Here is a 12,646-nt window from a genome sequence, read left to right on the forward strand (position 1 = left end):
ACGCGATGTTGGAGTAGAAAAATTCTCCGTCCATGTGTGTTGTTCTTGGTTAGAGTACTCTTCAAGGGCTTGCCGGCCACCATACTCAGCTCGCCCTCGTCACGGACTGGAATTTACTGCTCGCGCTTGATTGTAGAATATGGAGAATATAAACCAGAAGAACGTGCATGCAAATGTCGTAACTGCTCCAATGGCGATCAAGTAAGGGTTATCGGCTGTAAACCAGGCGAGCAAGGCGACTGCTTGTGTAATTGTCATTGCAACAAACCAGAATTGATACTTCGGGTGACTGGAGAGTGAAAACAGACATGATAATAATAGATCCTGTTCAGGGCTGAGCCATTCATTCAGGGAGGGGAGGTTTGGCCAGTCCGACATGTCTGCAATGCGATTAGCGCAGCTCTTCGAAGCAACCATGGTAAAGCGTGACGTACCTGATTCGATAAAGACTTCAGAATCAGGTGGTACTGGAACTCCTTCCAGCGAAAGAGTGGCATGCCGACTGAAATTGCGCGAGCAAGTGACATCAGCGAGGCTTTGCCACTGGAGCAGTACATGTTTCTCCTTTGCCGTACGGTCGCACAGAATCCGATGCAATATATAGTTGCGGACCAATCACTGTTGTTGTTGTTGTTGTAGGAGTATGGTAGAACCAGAAACCACTCCTGTTCGCGCAATTGTTCGAGGTTCCCTCGCAAATTGACCGAAAACTTCCTTGACGGCCCCGCATCTCTAGATTCGGACTTGATAAGCTCAATCGTTTTCCCACAGATGATTCAAAGCTGAACATTGTAAACATTCGAGCCATGATTGGCCCCACCATGCGGCCTTCGTTAAACAATCCCATCAGCGGGCCCGGCTCAAGTTGGTCTGCGGAGGCTTGATTCAAGGGGACCCAGCGATTTCTGGGTTTACATTCCACTTTCGGACTCTTGTTGAACAAAAGCGCAGCAGGGATCTTGGCAAGAGTTTTGAGAATAGCCTTCATCCTCAGAGAGTGATCAAGATTCGTTAGATCTTTGATCGACACTTTCATGAGTAGCCCCAAAATAAGTGGCGTATCCGTTGGCATAGATGTCGAGCGAGCACTCAGTGTATTCCAAGACTTTGTAAGGCTTCTATTCTCCCACGTGTTATTCTCTTTGCTATACGGAATTCTCTGGAAAGCGGCTAAGAGCCCGGTCTGCAGTCTCCTCTGCAACACGATGTCGAACTCTTCCCTATTATCGGCCCTGAAATGGCCGTGTACTACTAGATCAGGCTCAAACGGGGCTTCTGCCATCTTCAGAATGTCCAGGAAGTTGAGCGTGCGGTCAGCAAACTGGATGCTGAAATCCCAAGCCAAAGCGCCTTCTGCAAGTGTCCAGCAACGTCTCAACCACTTCGCGCAGCACAAGTAAGCGGCTACCTCCATGGTAGACATTGTTTCTGTGCGTAGATTGTTGAGAAGCTTGTCGCGAACCAGAACTCTTCTTGCTCGAGCAAAAGTCCAATCAATCTTCTCAATGGCACGCCGTCGTTCGTTCCTGTATACTTTGTGTGAGCTACCACGTGGAATACACAATACGTCTAACCACATCTTCTGAAGCTGCGGTTCATTCGAATAGATCCGGATGCTCCTCATGGACGTTAATGAGTTGGGAGAGTGATCTGAAGCCACGCCGATTTCCATACTGGAGGAAATCTCCGCCATCATGATCTTGGGAGGCAAAGGATACATTCAGTTGCCAGGGAATGATACTGCTATCAACTACTGCAAGATTGTCCATCGTACAATAGCTGGTTCTGCTCAACGTTGGAGTGGATGCAGACTGCAGGGCACCGGCAGGTATCTAAGAGGCATCAACTATGCCAACCTATACCAGACATTCGGTCATCACCAACGCACAATCCTTCTGATATCGTTGATGTGTTGGATGCAGCACGCGGCCGTCCGAAAGCCTGATGTTCTGATGTGAGGGGTCCCTGCGATCCGAGCCACGACCAACAAGATAGAGAAAACAGGGCACCGCCAGAAAATAGGCACATTTTGGTGCTTTCCTACCTGAGTTTGGCGGGATGTGCAACTGGAAGGTGGCTTGCATGGTAAACACTCGAGGACCAATGTAGAGACACGTACAGAATGTGCACGCATGTCTGCATACGAAAGGAGCTGGTCGCAGGCGAATGTGATTGGATTCTCTGCTGCCTGAACTCATGATTGGTTACATTTGCGGCCAGCTCAGCGCACCGCTACGCCACTCTTTTCCAATCACGATACTCTTACAGCCACCAGTTAGGGTATGCCTATCACTTTATAAATAGACTTTAACAGTCTTCCTGCTTAGGAAGGGAGTCGACTGTCCCATAGCCCGAGAACCCTGTCACTGGAAACGCGTAATTTGGTACCTTCCATCGTGGCAGGCCAGAGAAAGCAAGGATACTTGTCCGATCTGCGGTTCGTCTTGTATCAGTTTCAGGCGCGAGGGCCAAAAAGGCACTGCTTAGCCTCTCGCTTAGAGCTAGCGTGCCCCCGCACAGAAGCGCCTTGGTTGTAGCCTTTCCTTCCCCACCAACAAATGCAAAAAATGCAAAAAAGAAACAAACTCTCCAGCGGGGAATTGAACCCCGGTCTCCCGCGAGCTGTCAATTGCTTGACAAGCGGAAATACTGACCACTATACTACTGAAGAATGTAATGCTGTTTGATGAAGAGAAGGGTGCTTTTTAGATTTATATTCCATTATGCTTTATGTGTTTCGTTGATGCAGTCGCGGGCTCATCAATATCAAACGCAAATTTATGCTGGAAAGATCCCACTGAAAGGCGGTAGTGGGCGCAGGTCATCTGCCAGCCTGCTTTGAACCAATCACCTCTTGCCCCTCCCGCGTCGAAAGGCCGTGCGCCGGCATGCTCCTTTGCGTCCATCGTCGCACACAGATTCCCTAACACAACGTCCGCCGTAACTCCGACTGCTAGGGTTGAGGCACAACTAGACGGCTCGACTCCCGCTATCCTTTACTGGTTTGCACATGTATACAGCTCATTTCATCCATCGATTTGGCGCTCCCACCATACATTGAGGATCATATCGTAAGAGTACTATGTTTTGCTAATTTAAGCCTGAGGTCACCCGGGATTACCGTTTTGGTAATCCACCATCGGCCCCCGAGCGGCACTAAATTCCGTGCCACAGGGTACGTACAAAGAATGCTGCCTAGCCTCTACACTTGTCATCTCACCAGAAAGAAGTATAGCAACAATGGCCACCAAAACCGAACCAGAAATCATCTTGTACGATCTGGGTTCCACCAAGAACGTTTGTTTCTCACCTGTCGTCTGGCGGATCCGTATGATGCTCAACTACAAGAAACTCCCTTATACAACAATCTTTCTTGAGTTTCCAGACATTGAGCCTACGCTAAAAGAGCTGTGAGTTCCCCAGCCCCCTCGCTTTGCAGAGTTCTGGGCATGTGCTACTAGATAATAATAGCTGACCTCGCTAGCGGCATAGTTCCCGGCCCCTCTGCCGCCGGACGATACACCGTCCCAGCCATTCATCATGTGCCTACCAACACGTACCTGATGGACTCTGTTCCCATCGCCAATTTCATTGAGACTACCTACCCAGAGCCCCCAGTGCCGCTTACCTCCGAGCTTGGCTGCGAAATTGAAGCCAAAGCGCGATCTGTTGTTGGCACCACGTTTCGTGCATCCGTCATGCCTCGCGAGATGTACATCCTGTCCCCCCGTGCGCAGGAATACTTCCGCCGCTCGCGCGAGGCCATGCTTGGGCATCCTCTCGAGGACCTGTTAGACCCGGAGAAAGAAGGCCAGGCATGGAAGGCAGCTGATAGCGGCACTCGCGCACTGGGTGAGCTGATGCTGACAAATAAAGCGGACGGCCCGTTTGTGCTGGGCGCGAAGCCAAGCCTTACTGACTTCTTCGTTGCGGGGAATCTTCAGACCGCTAGGATGGTGGGTGAAGATGTGTTCCAGCGATTCATGGAATACCCGGGCTATAGTGAGATTTACGAAGCTTGCCTTCCATTTATGCAGAAGCGGGATTGAGATATGTCTAACAAGATTGGGAATCTTCAGATCGTATGGATGTTCGTAGAAGTAGGCCAAAACAACATGATAGAACGTATATACCAGCATTGCCCTGGCGAATTGTTCAGCTCACGAAGTGCGCCATAGCTCAAAACGAAACGCCCATGTATGCTTCCCAGTCGTGGACACTATGATCTACCGTGTTCTTCTATACCAGCAGATCTTTTGGTCTTCTGAGTGGCTACTCACTCTGTAGTCTACTTGATCGCTTCTGTTTGCAAACCTCTCGTTGAGATCAATAACTACGCAATTGCGATCTGCATTCCAGGACTGGCCACTAGAATAGAAGATTTACCGTGGATTGACAGGCTGTATTCCTAAAACGGGTTTACGTAGAGATGACAACCATCCCAGTATTCACTATACTACTGAAGAAGAGGATGTGAGAGCATTGGTGAATGCTGTGATTGATGAAAGTAGGCTGTAGTACTTGCAATATATTGTTGATTGTTGCTTGCTAGTAGTGCAAGAGCGGGGCGTAGCATGACGTCTCCGCTCAGTTCAGTGGGACAGATAGTAAGCGAGGTTGCGCGAGTCGAACACCAAGGGTACATGGAACCAATAAGGGAAACGTCAGCTAGAAGTTTTCACAGCCACCTCCGCAAACTACCAAGATATACTCATTTCGACTACACTTTTTACTCTCTTGAGTGCGAATTATTGCTCTTTATCGCTAAGCATGTTTTGTACTTCTACCCCGAACAATTCCCATCTTTTAGAGTGTGGACAGAAATGTGAAAAGGAAGTGGCAGGGTTTTGATTCGCTCTCTATACTATTACTATTATCAAGTGTTGTTCTTATATGCGATATACCGCTGCCCAAGTTCCAAATCGATTCTCGTGCCGTTCGTGTTTGGCGCTCAAGCAGCAGTCAGCGTGCCCTGCCTGGGACCAACTTGTTGGCAAGACATCGGAATAGGGCCGTTGCAGCCGACATCGGTCATGCCGGTCAAAGTAACGCTGATGACAGTCAGTATAGTGATGCTAGGAGAAGAGACTGGCGTACCTGTCTGAGACTTTGTGGGTAACAGTGACAGCATAGACGTTGTAACTAGGGCGACTGCTGATCTGGAAAGAATATGTGGGGTCGGCACATGTGTAAACGTTGGATGGGACTGATGGATCTGGGAAGCTGTCTGCGTCGCAGCTGACAGAACCGGATGGAGTGGTCAGGGTGAGGCCAACGTAAGTGATGGCATCCCAGTTGTCGTTGCTATTGCTATCTTTACGGACAAACACAGCACCATTGATGGTGATTTGCTCTTCAGATGCACTGCTTTCCACTGGGGCTCCTGCAACTACGGCGACAATGCCAAAGGCAAGACCGGCAAAGATTTGGGAACGCATTTTGGTTTTGATAAAGAGTGGGTTGGACTGTGCAGAAAGATTGACGAGAGTGAAACGTGTGAAGAGAGTGAAACGAGTGTTGTAATGATACTGACAAAGCAAGTTGTAAACGTGAAATGTGACCATTTACCCAACAGCAATGCGAGGATTCTTATACCTCTCTTCCTAGAACCCTTAAATTGTTAATGGCCTGAGACCTCTTCTGGCCACCCTCGGAGCGAGGCTCGAAATACGAAGGACCTCGTTTTAAATGGGGCATTTCTGGCCCGTGCATCCACTCTACAAAGCTCGCTGGTCGCACATACGGATAGCAAAACAATAAAAGAACATCTTGATAGGATCCGCTAGATGAGGTTGAGCGGTTTGAATTATCACACTTGAGCTTCCTCTGGAATTTTCTGGCTGAGAGCGAGGATCTTGAGATAGAAATGTAGTGTCTCGGTCAAATTTTGACGCACGGGCTGGGAGATTTCCTCATTAAAACCAAAACAAGCTCCTTCGCGCAGGATCCAAAAATCGCGGTCAAACTGCGATGACAATAGATGACAGATACGGGTACCGTGGTAGTTAAGAAGCCGCTTCGTTTTCGGAGTTTACAACCCGTGCCTTGGAAGTCAGCCACCTCGGTTGGAATGTGCTGCGGAGACAGGTTGGGCTGCTGTTGCTTGACAAAAGGGTATTGAGGCTGTAGGAGAACGTGGCAGTGTAATGTTAAAAAGTGCAGGTAGCCCCATGTTCTCCTGAGCTAGCAGACTCCTGATTATTACCAGCGTTTCATATCCCCACTTCCGATCAGAGTTGCATAGGAAAAGGCTCGGCTAGGACCAGCGTTGTCAATATGCAAGCCAAGTAAACCGAAATGCTTGATCGTTAAATTTAGGTCATTTGGGTTAAACTAATGAGCTAGGTTGGCTTTGATTGTTAGGCGTGAGTGTTACAGTGTTTGAAGGAGACTTCCTCGTTGGGTACAGCCTCTCACGTGATTTGCTGCCACCAAGCAATGATGTGGAACGTCACATGACGTTTTCCACCCCCTTGTACTTGGGCTACCAATCTCAATAGGCTATCAAGCCAAGCTAGCGCCAGCACTCAGCAACAATGATGGACAATTCGCTTCGAACCTCCAAAATCATAGAATCGATTGTTTTTGTTTCAATTTTTAGCGTTTAGTAGTGATGATAGCACGTAACGAGGTTGAGATTCCAGCCGCTGGAGCGTTATAATTAAAAAGTATGTAGTTAACAAAGTAGATAGTCCAGCGAGCAGCTATAACCGTATTTGAAAACATTAGACAAAATCAAGACTCCATGTCTTTCCTTGCCGTGTCGTTACGGTAATACGTCCACCTGAAATAACAAAATGACCTGGTCGGTATTCTACTGGAAGCCACAGCCATTCTTCATCATGACGGGTTATCCAAGTGCGATCTGCAGAAATGTTGATGCTGCAATGGGTGATTTGCTGAGGTCTTGTCATTCCTTCATACTCTAACAAAGTGAAAATATCTGTAAAAAGGCCAAGTCCACAGGTCCTGAATGTCTGCAGGAGCGTGCCACTGTTGATGTCCCAGATATTGGTGGTCCCTTCGATTGATGCTGACGCCAACCGCGTCGATTCATCGGAGAACACCATACTGTAGATATCGAAATCACGGTGTTTGAGTGTCTGCACACATGCACCGCTACTAATATCCCAAATCTTGACAGCACCATCTCTAAAAGCCAAAGCTAGCAGAAGCGAGTCGCGCGAGAACGCTATTAAGCTAGAAGGGCTTTCACTATAGCTCTCAAGCGTCTGTAAACACGCACCGCTACTTGTGTCCCAGATCTTAACAGTCTTGTCTTGTGACGCTGAGACCAACCGCATCGAGTCATCTGAAATAGCTAGTTGTTCAATAGAGCCGCGGTGGCCTTCAAGTATTTTAAGGCACGCAAGACTGTCCCTATCTTCAATTTTGATAGTCCCGCTGATTGATGCACGAACCATCCTTGTTGAGCCACAAAGAATGGCCATTGGGCTACGAGGGAAATGTCTCATACTATGAACGCCCCCGCCTAAATCCACACACTGACAAGCTAAAGTATCCGGGGTCTGCTCCATCAAGTCCTGCGAGGGGGACACAGAGCTCACGCTGTCATGTGTCTGCAGGAACGCGCTACTACTAGCATCCCATATCTTGATAGTCTCGTCCTGTGAGGCTGATGCTAGCTGCGTCGAGTCGTGTGAGAAGGCTACTGAATTAACGCCTCTGTTATGGCCTTTATATGTCTGTAGGCATTGACCATTGCTTGTATCCCAAATCTTGATAGTCTTGTCTACTGACGCTGATGCTAGCCGCATTGAGTCATGCGAGAAGGCTAGTGATATAACCGGACGCTTATGGCCTCGAAACGTATGCAGATACGCACCGCTACTAATATCCCAGAGTTCGGCAATGTGAATCAGTTCCCCTAATGCCAACCACGCCAAGTTTCGCGAGAAGGCTATTGGGGTATCAAAATGAGCAAAATGATTGAACACCTGCAGGCACACACCGCGACTAGTGTCCCAGATGTCGATAGTTCTAGGCTTTGATACCGTCGCTAGCTGCATCAGGTTGTGCGAGAAGACTCTGAAGTCAACGTGGTCTTTATGGATTTTAGATGTATGCAGGCACACCCAGTTGCTTGCGTCCCAGATCTTGATAGTCCCATTGGATGAAGCTGACGCGAAGTGCATAGAATCGTGCGAAAAGGCTATCAATTCAACATTCCCATAGCCCTCAAGTGTATGTAGACACGCACCATTACTGGTATCCCGGATCTGGATGGTATTTTTCTGTGTCACTGATGCCAGCCGGGTAAAGTCGTGTGAGAAAGTCACTGGGTCGCTGTAGACATCGAATGTCTGCAGACACTCGCCGCTTCTGACGTCCCAGATCTTAGCTGTCTTATCATACGAAACTGACGCGAGCCGTGTCGAATCGTGCGAGAAGATTACTGAACGGATCATGACATTATGACCCTCAAGCGTTTGCAGACATGCACTCCAGTCATCATCTACCTGAGGCGGACTCTTTATCCATTGCGTCAGCTGATCCGCAAATTGATTCTTCACTATACTTTTCACCGGTGCAAATACAAGAGCGCTGCTATACACTTGCAATGGAGCTAGCTCGATGGGCAACCGACTGTACAGTGTGAACCGCTTCATGTCGTGGATAAATGCGGCAAGATCAGGACAGTCACCAATCTGCATGCTTTTAGTATTATTGCTAGCATGTTGTAGAAGGTACTTACTAGGGCGATTGACTCGAGGGAGCTAATGGCGTAGATGCCTTCGGAGACCTTACCCATCCAGCTCAGGGCCTCAAGCCAGTGGAGAAAGTGCTGTTTGAGAAATTCGTGCACTTTTTCATCGTCAAGAAGTGGGGCACCACTCTTAGCAAGGTGGTGGGTCCAGTAGAGGCATGCGTACTGCATCTCAGGAGGAATGTAGTGCTCCAGTTGTTTCCGCTCCATCTTAGCCGCACGCACACCAAAATCCCCTATCCCACAAATATCCTGCTTGAGCGAGCTCAACAAAAGCAGAATGCATTTTTCTGCTAGTGCTGTATGCGTCTGCCTCTCTTCTACCCAGAGATTGTCATCCCTGCATCGGTTTTTGTTGAGAAGAAAATCACGGAAAGATGGATGGTGTAGACGGACGTGGTAAGTTGAATGTTGCGGAACGTCGAGGATAGAGTGCAGTTCATGTAGCGTTTGACGAACTTCCTCTGTAGACCTATGGAGTAGCCGGGCTAGCGAAGTTGCAGAAAGCGGCGAGTAAAGAAGCACGATTGCTCCTAGAATCTCTTTTACCAAGGCATACCACTTCTTGCTTTCGTACTTTGTATATCGACGAACGGGACGCTTGAGAACTGTAAGATATATATTGTCTAATCGCTTTTCAGGGAGAATCTGAAGCTGATCATCTGTGCCGGAATCCTCACTGGATGTGCTGTCCTCTGATGAATTGTTTGTAACAGCACTGTCTTTGAGAACAATGCGCAGTCGGTCTTTAGCAAACTGTCCGCCTTCTTGAATAAAGCGAAACGCAGTTGCAGCCCAGATGAAGAGTCCACATGCACTCTGCACTAATTGTCCAATATTCTCTGCACCTGGCCAGTCATGTTCGTAGTAACAGTCTTTTGCGATAATCCTCAGCCAGTGCTCGAAAAAAACGCCTATATCATGGTCAACGACCGATGGCGAGAGGGTGTGTAGCACGACGTCCTTGTGCTTCGAGTCTGCCATCTGCCCAAACCCGTGCCGGATTGGTACTTCTGGCCTGCTAGTCAGCAACACGCGTAGTCGGACGCCTGTCAGTGACGGCTGCACATCGGCCAGCAGCTGTACGATGATTTGGATGTTGCTGTCGTTGTCGCACTCGTCAAGGGCATCAACGACTAGGATGTATGATCTAGCCTCGCGCAGCTTGGACAGCGGACAAAGGATAAGGTGGTGCCACTGGTCACGCAGGGATTGTCTAGCGATACTGCTGCGCTCTGCAATAGCTTCTCGTATATGACATCGAGACGCTGGAATGTTGTCCGCTAACTGCGCCGCGATACTCGTAACAAACATGTCAGCGTGACTGACGTCACCGCCACCTCGCGAAAAGAAGAAGCTGGCTGCGAGACGCTGGTTTGTGTAGTAGCTATGCGCGACTGTCCGCGCGATTGTCGACTTGCCTGTGCCTGCTAGGCCGCTGAGCCAGAATATGCATCGCTCGTCTTGCCCGTCCGCCCAGCTGTGTATCTCTTGTAGCAGGTCAACGCGCGTGTCCGGAAGGCATCCATGTTCGTGCTGCCTGGCGTACGAGTTGAACGGTGCATCCTCGGCCCGTGGGAGATGATCGAGTGTGTTCTCATGTCCTGTTTGACGTCTCTGCTTAGCGCTTGACAGTCTTCAGTCAGTTCCCGCGGCATAAGTACGTACTGCCAATGTGGACATCGCCGTTGATGTTGTTAGCTTGGACGCTAGAGACGGCGTCTCCGAAATTTATATTCGACGTCGTGGAGGTCATGGCATCGCCATAGAAAAGCATGCATCATGGGTGGGGTGATAGAGTCTGGGGTGATGGTCTGCAGCGCAGCATCAGCCTGGCAGCGCTTGCTTGTTTATCCGTTTACTCCACCAACTTCGGTAAGTGTGGCTCTTCGAACATCAATTGCATCGCAACTCTCAACTAATACTAGTACGTCGAAGTCTCTGTAGTACTATTCATCCTCTCTATCGCAAAGTCATTACTACAACACCACCCCTCTACATTACCCAATATGTATGTTGCCATACATGTCTCTGCCTTGTACGCCACGGTCATTATTGCCAAAAGTCATGTTCGTTATGCTTGCTGGCTGCTGCTGAGGTGTAGACGATTCTGCGGACGGCGCGCTGTTAGCAATTTCGACTGTAGGCATCTTAGACAACAGCCCTTTAGCACACGCTGCCGCCGTGGCTGCCGCGTAGTTCTGCCAGCCCTTATTCTTATGCGAGTCTGCATAGTCGCAAATACCACGAACAACAACACACGGGTACTCTTCCATGACTCCAGCTGCTTCCATCTCAAAGCAAATGACATCGTGCTCTCGTTGTACTCTGTTGCGCTCTACAGCCGATATTTGCAGCTGGTTACTTGATGCGACATTGCCAAAGTGAACCAATGGCCTATCAACCAGTCGAGTGGCTCCATCGCCTCTATCAGATCGCGATTTAATGTAATCCATATCGCAGCACTCTCTACAGTCGTCGAGTCCCGTGCCCTTGTGCTCGTAAGTGTCTTCGAAGAGCCTATCGCGACCAGGACCTGGGTCGTCGTACTGGTGCTTTTGTTCTTTAGGCAGTTTAAGACGCATTTGCTTGAGAACTTCTGCCATGTTTGTTTTAGACCATCCATCTGCGCGGAAGTTATTAACCGCGGCCATCAGATCGCCTGGAACGCCATTTGTGTGCCCTCGAAATTTCAGCTGCCCTTGACCCTCCCACATGCCCTTGTCGTACTGCAATACCCCACCATGCTTCCCTCGAGGAGAGCTAACCACCACATCGCCAAGTACAATCTCGGACGCTGCTCCAGGTGGCCCATAGCGGGGCACGCCGCCAGCAATGCCGACAAGGACAAAGTACTTGATATTGGGGAATCCAGCGCGCATCTTCTCAGCAAGAACTGCCGCACCAGTGAGCCCTGTTCTTCGCTGCATCCCAATAACAACCTTATGTTTTCCAATCTGGCCGCCCAAGTAGTACACATTCTGGTACTGAACCTCCTCTTGTGGATACTCTTCGTCCAGCACCATCCTTGCAGCCTCTTTTTCTAACGGGAGAGGGCAAATCCATCCTATGGTGAACTCGTGATTCTTGGCCATTGTTATAGGCAGGTTCTTACGGACGACTACTTGCGATGAAAAGCAATGTGCATTGGTGAATAGGAAAGGTATTGAGTAGCAGAGGCAGTGCACCAACTAGAGCAATGGCGGTTAAAAGCAATCAAATAAGAATTCAGGCAACAGCACTCGGCTATACTTACTTCAACCTTGCCATCATCGCCCACCGTCTTCTCGCACTCAATGACAATTTACAGGGGCTGAAGGCAACTCTAAATATACGACATTAGATTAGGGCGGACAGTGCAAAATATGCTGCCCTTTGCAAACAGCAAAAGAATCAGAATTAACACTTCAACTCCCACCAGTAGTAGGCTGACCACCAAACTAAGAAATTTAGTAGTACCAAGGCTTGGCAGATTGTCAACAACAGCGTCAACCGGCAATACACCTGGCTACAGTACAACGACCTAATTAGCAGTTACATCGGTGGCGCGCCCTATAATGAGATTTCTTTAGTAAGTCGCCTTACAACAGCAGAATTCTTTCTCAAACAGTGCGCTCTGTTCTTCCCTGATGGTCCGAACAGAGAAACCGTTGGTGCGAAGAAGGGCCGGACGGCACATGCACTCAACGAGTACACAGGTGGGCGGGGGCCTACAAATGCAACTTGTATTATTTATAGCAGTGGTGGACATAATGTATGGCGCGCGATGGGTGTTGCAGCTTAGCGGCGGCCCGGCGGACCAATGCGAAGTATACTAGACTAGGATCTAGTCGTCTATATTATCGAGACTAGATTCCAACATAGTGAGCTAATGACACAAACTGCGAAGATGCACCTAGAAATGCGTAAAGTGAGAGA

At 49.0% G+C, this 12,646-nt stretch overlaps 5 protein-coding genes across 5 annotated transcripts; 1 reads left to right on the forward strand and 4 right to left on the reverse strand.

Moving 5' to 3' along the window:
* Positions 1-347: 347 nt before the first annotated feature.
* Positions 348-1,951, reverse strand: PSV08DRAFT_408072 (uncharacterized protein; the record flags this gene model as incomplete). Its single annotated transcript, XM_014222027.2, has 3 exons — positions 821-1,951; positions 435-743; positions 348-380 (listed from the first exon to the last, which is right to left on the reverse strand). The coding sequence occupies exons 1-3, from the start codon at positions 1,718-1,720 to the stop codon at positions 348-350; spliced, it is 1,242 nt and encodes a 413-aa protein (XP_014077502.2). The 5' UTR covers positions 1,721-1,951.
* A 1,262-nt stretch (positions 1,952-3,213) lies between these two features.
* On the forward strand, positions 3,214-4,185 carry PSV08DRAFT_408073 (uncharacterized protein). Its single transcript, XM_014222028.2, has 2 exons — positions 3,214-3,410; positions 3,485-4,185. The coding sequence occupies exons 1-2, from the start codon at positions 3,241-3,243 to the stop codon at positions 4,047-4,049; spliced, it is 735 nt and encodes a 244-aa protein (XP_014077503.1). The 5' UTR covers positions 3,214-3,240; the 3' UTR covers positions 4,050-4,185.
* Positions 4,186-4,951: 766 nt separating this feature from the next.
* On the reverse strand, positions 4,952-5,438 carry PSV08DRAFT_348760 (uncharacterized protein; the record flags this gene model as incomplete). The annotated part of the gene is made up of 2 exons (XM_014222029.1): positions 4,952-5,051; positions 5,098-5,438. The coding sequence occupies 2 exons, from the start codon at positions 5,436-5,438 to the stop codon at positions 4,952-4,954; spliced, it is 441 nt and encodes a 146-aa protein (XP_014077504.1).
* A 1,287-nt stretch (positions 5,439-6,725) lies between these two features.
* Positions 6,726-10,484, reverse strand: PSV08DRAFT_174253 (WD40-repeat-containing domain protein; the record flags this gene model as incomplete). Its single annotated transcript, XM_014222030.1, has 3 exons — positions 6,726-8,669; positions 8,717-10,332; positions 10,397-10,484. 3 exons carry the CDS (start codon positions 10,482-10,484, stop codon positions 6,726-6,728), a joined length of 3,648 nt encoding a protein of 1,215 aa, XP_014077505.1.
* A 104-nt stretch (positions 10,485-10,588) lies between these two features.
* On the reverse strand, positions 10,589-12,097 carry PSV08DRAFT_360074 (nucleoside phosphorylase domain-containing protein). Its single transcript, XM_014222031.1, has 2 exons — positions 11,985-12,097; positions 10,589-11,919 (listed from the first exon to the last, which is right to left on the reverse strand). The coding sequence occupies exon 2, from the start codon at positions 11,821-11,823 to the stop codon at positions 10,729-10,731; it is 1,095 nt and encodes a 364-aa protein (XP_014077506.1). The 5' UTR covers positions 11,824-11,919; positions 11,985-12,097; the 3' UTR covers positions 10,589-10,728.
* Between the last annotated feature and the right edge of the window lie 549 nt (positions 12,098-12,646).

Source organism: Bipolaris maydis (genome assembly GCF_028858645.1).
Source record: "Bipolaris maydis strain C4 unplaced genomic scaffold PSV08scaffold_3, whole genome shotgun sequence".
Taxonomy (NCBI): Eukaryota; Fungi; Ascomycota; class Dothideomycetes; order Pleosporales; family Pleosporaceae; genus Bipolaris; species Bipolaris maydis.

Excerpts from the sequence above, each read along its gene's own strand:
- PSV08DRAFT_360074 (XM_014222031.1), bottom strand. The coding sequence starts at position 11,823 with ATGGCCAAGAATCACGAGTTCACCATAGGATGGATTTGCCCTCTCCCG.
- PSV08DRAFT_408073 (XM_014222028.2), top strand. The coding sequence starts at position 3,241 with ATGGCCACCAAAACCGAACCAGAAATCATCTTGTACGATCTGGGTTCC. Across the intron at positions 3,411-3,484 it reads GAGCCTACGCTAAAAGAGCT|CGGCATAGTTCCCGGCCCCT; the intron begins GTGAGTTCCCCA and ends TGACCTCGCTAG.